This window comes from Martes martes, assembly GCF_963455335.1.
Source record: "Martes martes genome assembly, chromosome: 2".
Lineage (NCBI taxonomy): Eukaryota > Metazoa > Chordata > Mammalia > Carnivora > Mustelidae > Martes > Martes martes.
Window position 1 is genome coordinate 49,061,303 of NC_137889.1, and position 13,275 is coordinate 49,074,577.

The 13,275-nt window shown below is 42.1% G+C and overlaps 1 protein-coding gene across 1 annotated transcript in view; it reads left to right on the forward strand.

The window, feature by feature from the left end:
• The window catches only part of DOCK5 (dedicator of cytokinesis 5), a 210,628-nt gene that overhangs the window by 109,547 nt on the left and 87,806 nt on the right, over positions 1–13,275 (forward strand). The window contains exons 12-16 of the mRNA XM_080797224.1: positions 87–229; positions 3,406–3,531; positions 7,926–8,050; positions 10,323–10,421; positions 11,745–11,817. Coding sequence (XP_080653350.1) covers positions 87–229; positions 3,406–3,531; positions 7,926–8,050; positions 10,323–10,421; positions 11,745–11,817 — 566 coding nt within the window. The remainder of the gene's footprint in view (positions 1–86; positions 230–3,405; positions 3,532–7,925; positions 8,051–10,322; positions 10,422–11,744; positions 11,818–13,275) is intronic.

Consider the following 13,275-nt stretch of genomic DNA (forward strand, 5'->3'; position numbering starts at 1 on the left):
CCATAGGACCCACCCGATCTGAAGCTGTGCTATAGAAACTTCCTCTTTTTTTTTTTTTTTTAACCTCTCATTTCTGACTTTCCCAGAATTGCAATGGAAACGTATATCCGGCAGAGACAGCTAATCATGTCACCCCTGATAACATCCCATGTGATTGGGGAGAACGAGCCACTCACTTCGGTCTTGAATAAAGTGATAGCAGCGAAGGAAGTGAATCACAAAGGACAAGGTACACAGCCCTGCACACTAAGCTGGGAGGGGGCTTGGGGGGGCAGCACTGGAGCTGGGTCCTTGGACTGCCACCCTTTTCTCTACCTTTCTCTGATGCAAAGCAGACCCTGCTGGAGACTGCTCCCTGCAGCTTCCTGCTGAATGCATTTAACACGAAAGAGCGTAGAGGCTGCACTCAGCACGGGATTGGATGACAGCTGTGTTTTGTAAATTCTGTGGAACAAATTCTTATCCCACGAGCCCTTTCTCAGTTTTGTCTCCCCTACAATCCCAATGCTGATTCTAGGTAAACGCACAAAGAGAATCAAGTTTGGGGATAATTATGTTCCACCCTCGGAATGCTTGTCCCATTACATTACCTAAAATTAAGAGTAAAGAGACCAAAGTAAAACAAATGAGTGGATATTCATTTTTTTTAAGATTTGATTTATTTATTTGAGAGAGAGTGTGCACAAAAGTTGGGGTAGGGAGAAGCAGACTCCCCACAGAGCAGGGAGCCCAGTGGCTGGATCATGACCCGAGCCACCCAGGCACCCCTGAACAGATAGTAATATGAAATAATGGTCTGGCTAGCAAAAAACACTTGAAAACACTTGTTTTTAGTGTTTCCATATATCGTCCTGTTGACACAGTTTTAACTAAGAAATTCTACTCATTGAAACTGCATTTTAAATTCGAATGGTATTTTTAAAAAACTAGTTAAAATTTTATAATTCAAATACCACGATGGTGATAATTTGGGGACAATTTTGAAGATGGGTCACTTTTTGTTTTTTTACCACCCTGTAACTATCTTCTACTGAAGCAGAGGCAATCAGGAAACACATTATTTTCAGCATATTTCATTTTCCGTGTGTTCACAGTTGATCTGGGTAGGAAAGACGTGAGGAAGCATTAAAGAATCTGAAAATAAGGGCATTTGGGAGGCTCAGTGGGTTAAGCCTCTGTCTTCAGCTCAGGTCATGATCCCAGGGTCTTGGGATCGAGCCCCTCATCAGGCTCTCTGCTCAGCAGGGAGTCTGCTTCCCCCTCTCTCTCTGCCTGTCTCTCTGTCTACTTGTGATCTCTCTCTCTCTCTCTGTCAAATAAATAAATAAAATCTTAAAAAAAAAAAGAGAGAGAATCTGGGGGCACCTGGGTGGCTCAGTGGGTCAGGCCTCTGCTTTTGGCTCAGGTCGGGGTCTCAGGGTCCTGGGATCAAGCCCCGCATCGGGCTCTCTGCTCGGTGGGAAGCCTGCTTCTCCTTCTCCCTCTGCCTGCCTCTCTGCCTACTTGTGATCTCTCTCTCTCTCTCTGTCAAATAACTAAATAAAATCTTTAAAAATAAAAAAGAGTGTGAAAACGAATAATGAAATACATATCTGTTATTTTAGAACTCTTAACCTAGGATATGATTTATTAGAGTGGAAAATCCTTATACTAAGTAAATTGCTGTGCATGTGTAATTCTTTTCACAAAAGTGAAAAAAAAATATTTGCTCTCGCTGCTTAACAAAGCAAGTGCTTTTCAAATGTTTTTATGCTCATAACAGATATTGTTTCTGTGGCTGGCTGCATGATATTCCACTGCTTGGATGCCCCTAGGGAAGCATTTAAGTGTTTTCTATTTTGTCCCCATTATGAATTTAAATAACTCTGCTGTGACTACTTTTATACATGAAGCTTTTTCCATATTTAGGGTTTTCTCCCCAAGAAAATCCCAGAAGTAGGACGGCTGGGGCAAATGATGGGAACGGGCTCCAACTCAGAGATACCCATATTACCAGATTGCTTTCCATGGACTTCTGCCAGTGGTGCTAATTACCACGGTGCCTGCTTGGTGACCCGATAGTTAAGAATCTATTTGTTGGGCGCCTGCGTGGCTCTATTGGTTAAGTGCTCGGCTCTTGATTTTGGCTCAGGTCATGATCTCAGGGTCATGAGATCCTGCCATGTGTCGGGCTCTGTGCTGAGCATGGAGCGTGCTTAGGATTCTCTCCCCTTCCCCCACTATTCATGTGCACTCATTCTCAAAACAAAAACAAAAACAAAAACAAAACCCTAAAAAAAAAAACTTGTTTGAAAGGTGAAAAGTAGACTTCCATAGTTCTCTTGCAGTTAAAAAAAAAAAGTACTTGATGGGGAATTACCTAGACTTCCTATGCATTCATGAGTTTCTCTAAAGTTTTCGTTCTCAGTTTTTATGAAGATAACGATGTCTTGTATAGAACATGTATTTTTCAATTTTTGATTTGTTAAATATTTGCCAACTTCATGTACTTCTTTGTGAATTGTCTATACATGTTCTATTTATTTGTTGTTTTTCTTGTAATTTCATAATAGGTATTTCACCCTTTTGTAGCCTGCCTTTCACTTCTTTATAAATATCAAAACTTCCCATTTGTGTATAGATAATTCTTTTTTTTTTAGATTAATTTATTTACTTTAGAGTGCGCATGTGCACGTGCACACAGTGTGGGGGGAGGGAGAGGGAGAGAATCCTCACGCAGACTCCCCAGTGAGTGTGGAGCCTCATATGGGGTTCATTCCCTTGACCCTGAGATCATGACCTGAGCCGAAATCAAGAGTCAGACACTTAACCAACTGAGCCATCCAGGTGCCCCTAGATAATCCTTTTTGTATGTGATTTCTTCATTTGTCTATACTTAGAAAAAAGGTTCATTTTTTTTTATTATATTAGGAATTTATTTTAATGAAAACGTGGGGTGAGAAATTAGTTGGTTCTCTTTTTAAGTAGCAAGAAAATTATTCCAGCACATTTATGAAGTTGTTTCTTTTTTCAGGATTTGTTATGCGTCTTTACTATATATTAAATTGCTATATATTATAGTACTTAATCTAATTGTTTCCATTAATTTATATATATATATATATCTTTTCTATCACTAGTAAAATACTTCATTATAGCTCTACAATATTTTGGTATCTGATAGGGGCTGTCTTTATTCGTGTTTCTTTTCCCCCAAGTAAACGTGTTCATTCATACCTCTGTCAAATTCTCAAGGAAGTTTTGTTGTGATTTTGATAGGAATGTCATGAAAATGATAAGTTAACTGGAGGAGCATTTACATTTTTATAATAAAATACCTGTATATTTTATTTTTCAGCATTTCTATGGGTATTTTTGGTATCTATCATAAAGAGAGCTAAAGGTTCATTCTTTATTTCTTTAAAGGACTTTGGGTATCTTTGAAGCTTTTGCCAGGTGACCTCACACAGGTTCAGAAGAATTTTTCGCACTTGGTGGATAGATCAACTGCCATTGCCCGAAAAATGGGATTTCCTGAAATAATACTTCCAGGTAAAAGTTTTTGTGTGGTTCACCTGTTCTGCAACCTTTAGTTCCTCCTCCCATGCAGCAGTTACTTCTGATGGGACGGTTGAGTCAAGGTGAGAACCTCTGTGGTCGTTAGTGACCTGCATCCGTGGTATCGAGACAGTGGGAAACTCTAAGAGGGCCACGGTACCCGGTGCATGAGCCCAGGGTGATGCTTTTACATGTTAACTCAGAAGTTCCTCTTCATGCTTTTCCTTTCTGCTAGGCGCAGGCCCCTCTGAAATTCTTCCCTACATTATCCATTAAGGATTGCTAATGGTAGCACAGGTGTTGGGCCCCAAGAGTGATGTGCCTTGTCACGTGTCCCTTTCTCGGGATGACATCACCAGCATCGGGGCTGCTGGCCAAGAAGTTCCAGTGAGGGGCCTGCTCAGCTCAGTGTCTGCCAGACACTTTGCTCCATTTGCTGAATCTCCGACTGTGCTCTTGGCTGTCCCCATACATATGGTGACAAGAATGTAAATGTTCTGCGGTTTTCTTACTTTCATTTTGTCTTTTCTGTCACCGTATGTTGGTGATCTGCACAAGTATTCTCTTAAATTCGCAGACTTAACCCTTTTGATTTCTTAATCTTTATAGTAATGAAAGAGAAATCATTTCAAGTGACTTTCTATATTTCTGTGTATTACATAAAGCATATGTGTTATAAATATTAAAATACATATATTTTTACAGATAAGTAAATAGAATATATAAGTAAGTAACCTTTGGCACGTTAGGAAAATTTTAGAAAACCATGCTGTTGTCTTCTATATAAAAATAGGGGTTCCGTTAAAGTAACACATCTTATTCCTCCTTCTGGAGAGGAAGGGGCAGTGATGATGTGTTGCCGCACACATTGTCTGCATGTAGTTGGCATTATAAAGGATGAATGGGAAAAAGCTGTCTGTAAAATGGAGACCATCTTTTTCTTTTCTTGTGGAGGAAGGTGGTTCTTTACCTGCTGGTGTCATCCCTTCCAGACTCACTCAGCCCAGTGCGTCTTCATCTTCATTCTGTGGAAGTATTTTATCTTCTTGTTTAAAAAAAAAATAAGCACTGGTGATACCCCTATCACCGAAGGCAGTATTATTACGACAGCAAGAGTGAAAATCTGAAACAACACGGAGAAGTTTATTTTGGGGGACAAAGTGAATTTGTCTTTGCAGTCTGGCTGGCAAGATTCTTTCTAATTTTTCTAGTCAATAGGCTTGGTTTCTGGACCACCAGGGCCATCATAGGCTCAGAAAATCACCTAAGACAATGGCGCCCAAATGCTGGTCTTTGGATCAGCTCAGAAACGTTACAATACAGGTTCCCGCAGTGATCGAGAGACTCGATTTCAATTTGTAAAACCAGGGCTCCCCTGCTGATTCTGGTGATCAGCCAGTTTAGAAAAATAAGTCCAGACCGAAGTTCTTACCTTGTCGCTCCTCATCCCCATTCGAACAGGCTGCAGAGATGCCCGAAGCCGTTCTCTCAGCCCGACTTTCCCCTCTAGCCCGGCGCTCTGTTGTCTCCATCATCTGCACAACCAGAATCTCAGAAGCCGTCACATAACGTGCTCTGTTTCTTCTTCTGCATCTGCCAGTCACCCTCTGTTCTGGCTAGAATGGTGTCCCTAGAGTCACCCGAGAGTGTGATGTCACTAGGTCCAGTGGATATTTTTTAGCCTAAAGATTATCTTGGATTCCCTCTGCAGCACGTGACACTGTTGACCAACCTCTCAGGGAGACGGTGTGCCCTCATCATCAGGGACCCTTGTTCGTCTCTTTGTCTCCATTCCCCTTTGCCACCATGTCACCTTCTACCCTGCCTTTAAATGTTGGAGTTCCTCAGCATCTGGTCCTTATGTCCTCTGTTAGTTTGCTCGGGCTGCCCTATTAAAGTACCACAGGATTGGGCAGCTTCGACAACAGACATTTATCTTCTCATACTTCTGGAAGCCAGAAGCCTAAGATGTCAGCGGGGTTGGTTCTTCCAAGCCTGCCTCCCTCCTTGGCTTGGAGATGGCCTTCTTCTCACTGCGTCCTCACGTGGTGCCCCCCGGTCTAATCTGTTGTTTAAGGACACCAGTTATATCGGATTAGCGCCCACCATATGACCTCATTTAACCTTAGTCACCCGTTTAAGGGGCCCGTCTCCAAATACAGTCACATTTGGAGGTATTAGGGGTGAGGGCCTAGGCATACGAATTTAGGGGGAACAGTTCAGTCCACAGCAGGCCTCTTTTCCTTCTCATACCTATATCCTCTTCCTGTGTGATCTCATACACTCATTTTGCCTCTGTGAACTAGTTGTCTCTAAATCCATTTCCTTAACCCCAAGACCGCTCCTTTGAACTCCAGTACCGTAGATCCAACTACTGCCTGCCTCAGAACTTCAGTAGCTACCATTCCTACCTGACTGGATCTCTCTTCTCTTCTTACTGGTTAATTCTTACTCAAAATCCCCATCTGGAACTTGTGGTCTTTGCATCTAGACTAGCTCTTCTGTTGTATTTTATCTAAGAGAATGGCACCCTTGTCCATCCAGTTGCACCAGCAAGAAGCCTGAAAGTCAGCCTTGAACCTCCCTTTCCTTTACACCTTACATAAAGTTAGAGACTAAGACTTGTCAGTTGTACCTTTGGAAGGCTTCGAGTCCATTCCCATCTCCCCTTCTCCATTGCAGTAGCTACATTAGTGGTAGCTGCTGCCATCAGTTCCCTGGACAAACTGTATGTTTAGACCACGATCCTGTCTACTGCCTCTGGACCTTTGCACATACTACATTTGCACTTTTTTACTCTCCTGTCTCCAGTATCAGCTCAGAGGAAAGATTCTCACAGCCTCCAGACACAGTTGGGACTTAGTGTTATGCCTTCACAGAGCCTGACCTTTTCCTTCATTGGTAATGATGCATTTTGTCTGTGATTTTCTGCTAGTGGCTTCTCTCCTCTGCTAGACCATAGGCTGTGTGAGAGCGAGCCTGGTGCATGGCTCACCATTGTCTCCCAAACACCTGGCACAGTGCTTGGTACACAGCAGGTGCTCAGTGAGTTTTTTAAATGAATAAATGAATATTATCTCATCTGATTATTCTGTAATTTAGTCAGACTGCTGCCTGTTGTTGGAAATTGAGGATTTTCCAAGTTTTCACTTTAGTAAACAATACCACAGTAAATATCCTTATAGATAAATCTTTGTTTACATTCCTAACACTGTGGGACAAATATTACCAGTGAAGTTGCTTTGTCGGATAAGGCTTTTAACACAAATTGTCAAGTTTCTCTATTGACAGTGTATGTCCGTGAAGATTTTGAACTATGTTGTATGAATAAGCCCCTTTTACTTCACCTTAGCCAACTGCGGGCAAGACCTTAATTTTTTTCCTAAACAGATGAGTGATGGGAATGAAAAGTGCTCTAAATGTGCGCCCCTGTTTTCTTATTGTACTGGAAGGTTTTATTTTTTTTACATTGGGGGGCAGTTTAATACAGTACAGATTTTGGAGTCCTTTTTATAATACCGAGCCTTCCTGACCAGGAATTTGGGATGCCTTTCATTCATTCTAGGTTTTGTTTAAGCATCTTACTAACATTCAATTTTTTTCTTTCCTGTGGGGGCTATTCATTTGCTAATTAGTATTTAAAATTTTGTACTGGGCAACTAGGAATATGACAAGCAGAAACGATTCTGGTACTGGTAAAAACAATTAAGTTGATTTAAATAAATGTAATGTTTACCTATAAGACACGTTGAACAGTGCCTGGCACAGAGGAAGTACCCAATAAATGTTAGCTTCTGTTATTTTCAGATGTGTTAGAATACCACCCTCCAAGACATACTAAAAAAAAAAATAAAAAAATCTGCCACTGTAACCTAATAAAATACATTTTGTACTTATTATTAGAAAACAGTTATTAATAAATAGAACAAAGGATTACAGTTGAAAAGAGTTTGTTTTAAACACTACATTTTAGGGACACTTTGGTATATATGGAAAGATAGGTTGAGGGAAGCTGAAGAGGACAATACATACAAACACTTCTGCTCTTTGAATAGCTCCCTGTAAAGTCAGAGCATTTCTTTTGTTGTTGTTAAGATTTTATTTATTTATCTGAGAGAGAGAGTAAGTGAAAGAGAGAGTACAGGTGGTAGGGGGCGGGCCAGAGGAAGAAGCAGGCTCCCCGTGGAGCAGGGAGCCAGATGTGGGGCTTGATCCCAGGACCCCGAGATCATGACCTGAACCTAAGGCAGATGCTTAACTGACTGAGCCACCCAGGCGCCCCAAGTCAGAGCATTTCATATTTTAGGTACATGTTATATCTTATTACATCCTGAAAATTCAAAATGACTCTCTCAGTACTGCTCACAGGATGGGTTGTCCTTTTGCAGGCGACGTGCGGAATGATATTTACGTCACCCTAATCCACGGGGAGTTTGACAAAGGGAAAAAGAAGACGCCGAAGAACGTGGAGGTGACCATGTCTGTGTACGATGAGGAGGGCAAGCTCTTGGAGGTAGGTGGGACCACCCAGAAGTCCTGCTGCCATCACACACGTCTTTCCAACAGGGGACTTTGGTCTGAGGTGACTTGCTCTCCATGTTAGTGTGCATTTGTTTTCTTTGTAAGGAAAAGGGATGAAACCTATTAAACTTGTGATTGGCAATTATCGCGTTTACTAAGGAACCCATTTAGACTCTTATTTTCAAAATTTAAAATTTTTTTTAAAGATTTTACTTATTTATTTGACAGAAATAGAGCACAAGCAGGGAGAGTAGCAGAGGGAGAGGGAGAAGCAGGCTCCCTGATTAGCGGGGAGCCCGATGTGGGACTCGATCCCAGGACCCCAGGGTCATGACCAGAGCCGAAGGCAGAGGCTTAACTGACTACAGACTCTTATTTTCATTATTTCTCCTGTTCTAAGAAGTATTTCCAGCCCCTAGTGATTTCATGTGGATGCTTCTGATCCAGAAGTTCTGTATCATTTGCAAGATATTTGGCCAGTTTCAAGCCTGGTAGGGCTTGTGGGGCTGGGGTGGGGTGGGTGGCATGGGTGCCCAGAAGGCACTGCGGGTACCGAGCCAGAGAACCAGAGGAGACACCGCCCATAGAGAGCTGTTAAACTAGTAGGGCTCTTGGGTCACATCAACTCCCCCTGGTCTTTAGGTTTTGTTTTAGTAAACAGGAAACTGCAACCCAAAAGGGGTAAGCTGTTTTCTCACAGAAATACAGAAGGTCGTGGAGGTAAGACGAGATCCAGGTATCCCAGCTTTCAGTCTGGAGTTCCTCCACCCGTGGCAGCCTTCTGTCCAGACAGAGAAGTAGTGGTGGTTGATTCTGAAATCATGGAGGCTCCTGTTGTTTCAGCGGAGATCCAGCTCCCGCCATATGAGCCGTAGTTACCACTGGTTACCTTCTGTGGCACTGAAGACCCAAGCTCTCTGAGTGCCTGCTCACCAGAGTCCGTGAGGGCATGGCAGAGGGTGCACCCCCTTCCTTCCCCATGGGCATGATCACCTTTGAAGGCAACAGGGGACTGAATGAAGTCATAGTCCGTGTTGTGGGGGGGCAGACGATGTGGTGGGCGCTGGTGGGGGGGTGACTTCTTCGTGCTACTGATAGAGCCCTTGAGCCCCGTGAGTTCAGGGGTGTGTCTTCTCCTGACGGCTCCCATCACAGCTTTGCTAACTAGTTTGGAAGTGCCCCCTTTGTGGCCTGGTTTTACTGAAGTAAAACCACTGAAGTGGCTCATTACCAGGAGAAGACACAGCCCTGAGTTTTAGTGAACACGCGAGACCTGTACACCAGGTCCTTAAAGCAGAGCGCAGACGGGACCTCCTACGCAGGTGCGTCTGCACGTGTGCCATGGCTCCCGGTCACCGGCACCGGCACCGGCCCCGGCCCGCTGCTCCCTGAGAGAGGAAGGAAGAGGAAAGAAGGAGAATGTCTGTCTGCAGATGGAAAAGAGAATGAAGTTTACAGCATGGGAGTGTTAGGGTGATGCTGGGTCCCTTAGTGACTACCGCAGTTCTGTACTTACACCCTCAAACAAAGGAGCAGAAACTCATTCTCCCCCTGCTCTTCAGCCTCTAAGTGCGATTGGCTGCTGTGTGCCAGTGTGGGGCACACACTGGCTGCGTGGAGGGTGGAGGGCTCACGTGTGGTGTGTGCAGTGCTCTTGTTTTTCTTGATGAAGTTATTCCCTTTTAGTATTTACTCAAAATACTAAACAAAAGACAAAAACACTAACTCCGAGGGATACATGCACCCCTATGTTTACCGCAGTGTTACCTACAACAGCCAAGTTATGGAAACAGCCCAGTGTCCATCAGCTGATGAGCGGATAAAGATGATGAGTATATACACACAATGGGTTATTACCCAGCCATCAAAAGAATGAAATCTTGCCATTTGCAACAGCCTGGGCAGAGCTAGAGAGTATTATGCTAAGCGAAAAAAGTTACTCAAAGACAAATATTATATGACTTCACGCATGTGTGGAATTTAAGAAACAAAACAAATGAGCAAAGGGGGAGAAAACAGAGAGACAAACCAAGAAACCGATTCTTAACCATAGAGAACAGATGGCCACCAGACGAGGTGGGTGGGGGGATGGGTGAAATGGGGATGAGGCTCCAGAGCACATCTGTGATGAGCGCTGAGTAATGTAATTGTCAAATCTCTGTATTATACACTGGAAACGAATACAACACTGTATGTCCACTCTACTGGAATTACAATAAAAAGCAGTCAAAAAATCATCTTTTAATTTTTCTTTCCATCCAAAGAAAGCAATTCATCCCGGTGCTGGATATGAAGGCATTTCAGAGTACAAATCAGTAGTCTATTACCAAGTCAAGCAGCCCTGTTGGTATGAGACTGTCAAGGTGAGGTGCGCCATTTGTAATCTCCCTCATATGTCAAACCTCATGTGGATTCTTTTGTTCTTTTCTACCCACAAATCATTCCTTCTTTATCCTGTAGTTATCGTGGGTTGGTGCGGCATCCTATAAGAAATGAATTGATGCAATTCTGCATGAGAGTATTTATCTTTAACTCAGAGTTCTTAAATAATGTTCTCATTGAAAATGTGTACAAATTTGACTAGAGACGCTGATAGTCGTAATGATGTAATAGGCTGCCAAGATGATCCAAAACCAAATGGAAATTTTCACACTCAGCGAGCGGTTGCCTAACATTTTTTCCTTCCTGGCCTCTGACCAAGTTTTCTGGGCCTGTTTTCAATTTAAATATGTGTATTACAAATTCCCAGGTGCTTTTTAGATAAGCCATGCCCTGTGAGTCGCTAAGTACCCTGTGGCTAAAACAGTGTCGTAATGCCCTGTCTGACTAGGTAACGAAGGCTCAAAAATATCAGGTGATTTTTCCAAGATCCTATAACTGCTTAGCGTCCAAACCTAAATTGGAGCCCACTTCTGAATCCCAGATTGTTATAGTCAAGTTGGATTGTCAAAGTCTTATGAGCTCTCCCTAAAAAAACTAAAAAAAAAAAAAAAAATTGCGCTAATATCAGTGCAGAAGTGATTAATTTTCCACAACTTTGTATGCTTCATATGTTTTGGAATGTGGTGTTTATAACAGATGTATATTGTGCTTTTTAAAACTACTTATCTCAAGGCATTAAGGGTTCTTTGGAAATGGGTTTCTAGGTACTTGGGTAATATTCCATTATATGATCTTGCTATAATTTATTTAACTATTTGCCACAAATTCTCTGCCCTTTTCATTGCCATGAACTTCTGTTTTTCTTGTCCCCTCTATATATATAAACAGCAGAAGGCTTCCTTGTCCCCAGTATTCTGTCTTTTCCTTCTGGGTATGGACCTTCGTTATTACCATATCAATAAACATACAATACACCTTGCAGTCTGGAAGCTTCTGCGTAGATAGACCCCACAGTCCTGGTCTTTCTCCTCTGAAATCTTTCCTCTTTCATGATTGAGAAAGTACTAGAAACTTGTAATATCTCCGTCCTCAGAATCCCTGATAAATGGCAAAGATAATTTCTCTTGAGATTCTTTAGGTTTTGGAAATAACTCCGTCTGTTTTGAATGGAACTTTACTCTCAGTCTCACTGTGTAGATATTAGTGCTTTAATAAGATACTGAAAATGAACCAGCTCTGTCAGATGAGCTAAGAGTGCAACGTGCTATGGAAATACCAACTGTAAGTTTCTTATCACTGTGCAGGTTTCCATTGCTATAGAGGACGTTACTCGCTGCCATATACGATTTACCTTCCGGCATAGGTCATCTCAGGAATGTAAGTACTAGAAGGTCGGCAACATATTTCTGTTAAAAAAATTAACATATAAAATAAAACATTATAAAAAATAAAAAATTATATATATGTTTATTATATATTATTATTCATTATATATTATAACATATAATATATATTAAAAATTTAATAATTTAAATTTAATAAATAATAATAAAAATTTGATAATTAAAAATTTTATATATATATATATTTACTCTTGCTTGTCAGTACTTTCATGGGTCTAGAAAGCAAAATACTTGGGAACTAGGTCCTTCGCATTATTACTTCAGGATTCACGTGGTGCTAAGGAAATCAGAAAGACAAAGACCATATGCTGTCACTCATATGTGGAATTTAAGGAACAAAACAGGTGAACATAGGGGAAGGGAAGGAAAAAAAATAAGAGAAAAACAGAGAGGAGGGCAGACCATAAGAGACTCCTAACTCTAGGGAACAAAGTGAGGGTTGCCGGAGGAGGGTGGGGGGATGGGCTACCTGGGTGATGGGCATTAAGGAGGCATGTGATGTAATGAGCACTGGGTCTTATAAGTGACCAGTGAATCACTAAACTCTGTGCCTGAAACTAATAATAAATTTATGTTAACTAAGTTGAATTTCAATTAAAAAAATTTTTTTAACAAGGATTTCCCCAAAATGTGTTCTGTGAATGTTAAGGTTCTGTATGATGCTAAACGGTGCCCTATAAGGGTTTCACAGGCTAGGACATGGGCAGTGCTCTGAAGTCTCTGCTGCTCTGGTTAGGAAGATGAGCAAGGGAAAAGGCAACTAAGGTCAGAGCAGTGTGGTCGGTGCCATGGCAGCAAAGAGCTATAAGGGGTCACGTAGCACAGCATCCAACCCTGTCATCCATGCGTGATCTCAACATCCTGAGACTTGCTGGTGTAGAAGGAACCGAGGTCAGCCCAGGGAAGAGTGGTGGTGGAGAAATGTGTTCAAAACCCACAAGGTGAGCGCAGTAGGGCTGAAGTGAGAGCAGTGGGAGCAGTCATGTTAGGTTGAACCCCATGAAATTGCCATTTTGGGAGGTCAGCATCAAATAGGTAAATATCAGCAGTTTCCTCTGGTTCTACAGAAATAGCATTGATCAGGCCCTTAGTTTGGATGAGACACTAAATGAATCTCTACTTATACACTGTGTAGTGTCCACAGTCACCTGATAAGATACATAATACTTTTATCCACATTTATACAAAAAGGAAACTGAGCCCAGAGAAGTGAAATCCTTGCCTGGAGTCGAGGAGCTGGGGAGTGACAGAGCCCAGACTGACACTTCAGCGGTCTGAATCCAGGCAGACTAGAGCCACATCATGAATGATGAAGGTTAATTTGAATGAGGTTATGGAGGGGCCCTTAAAAGATGTTATGGGTGCTCGTGGTGGTCGTTGTGGTTTGGTGTATGTTTATAACAGCTTTATTCATAATATCCCCACATTGGAT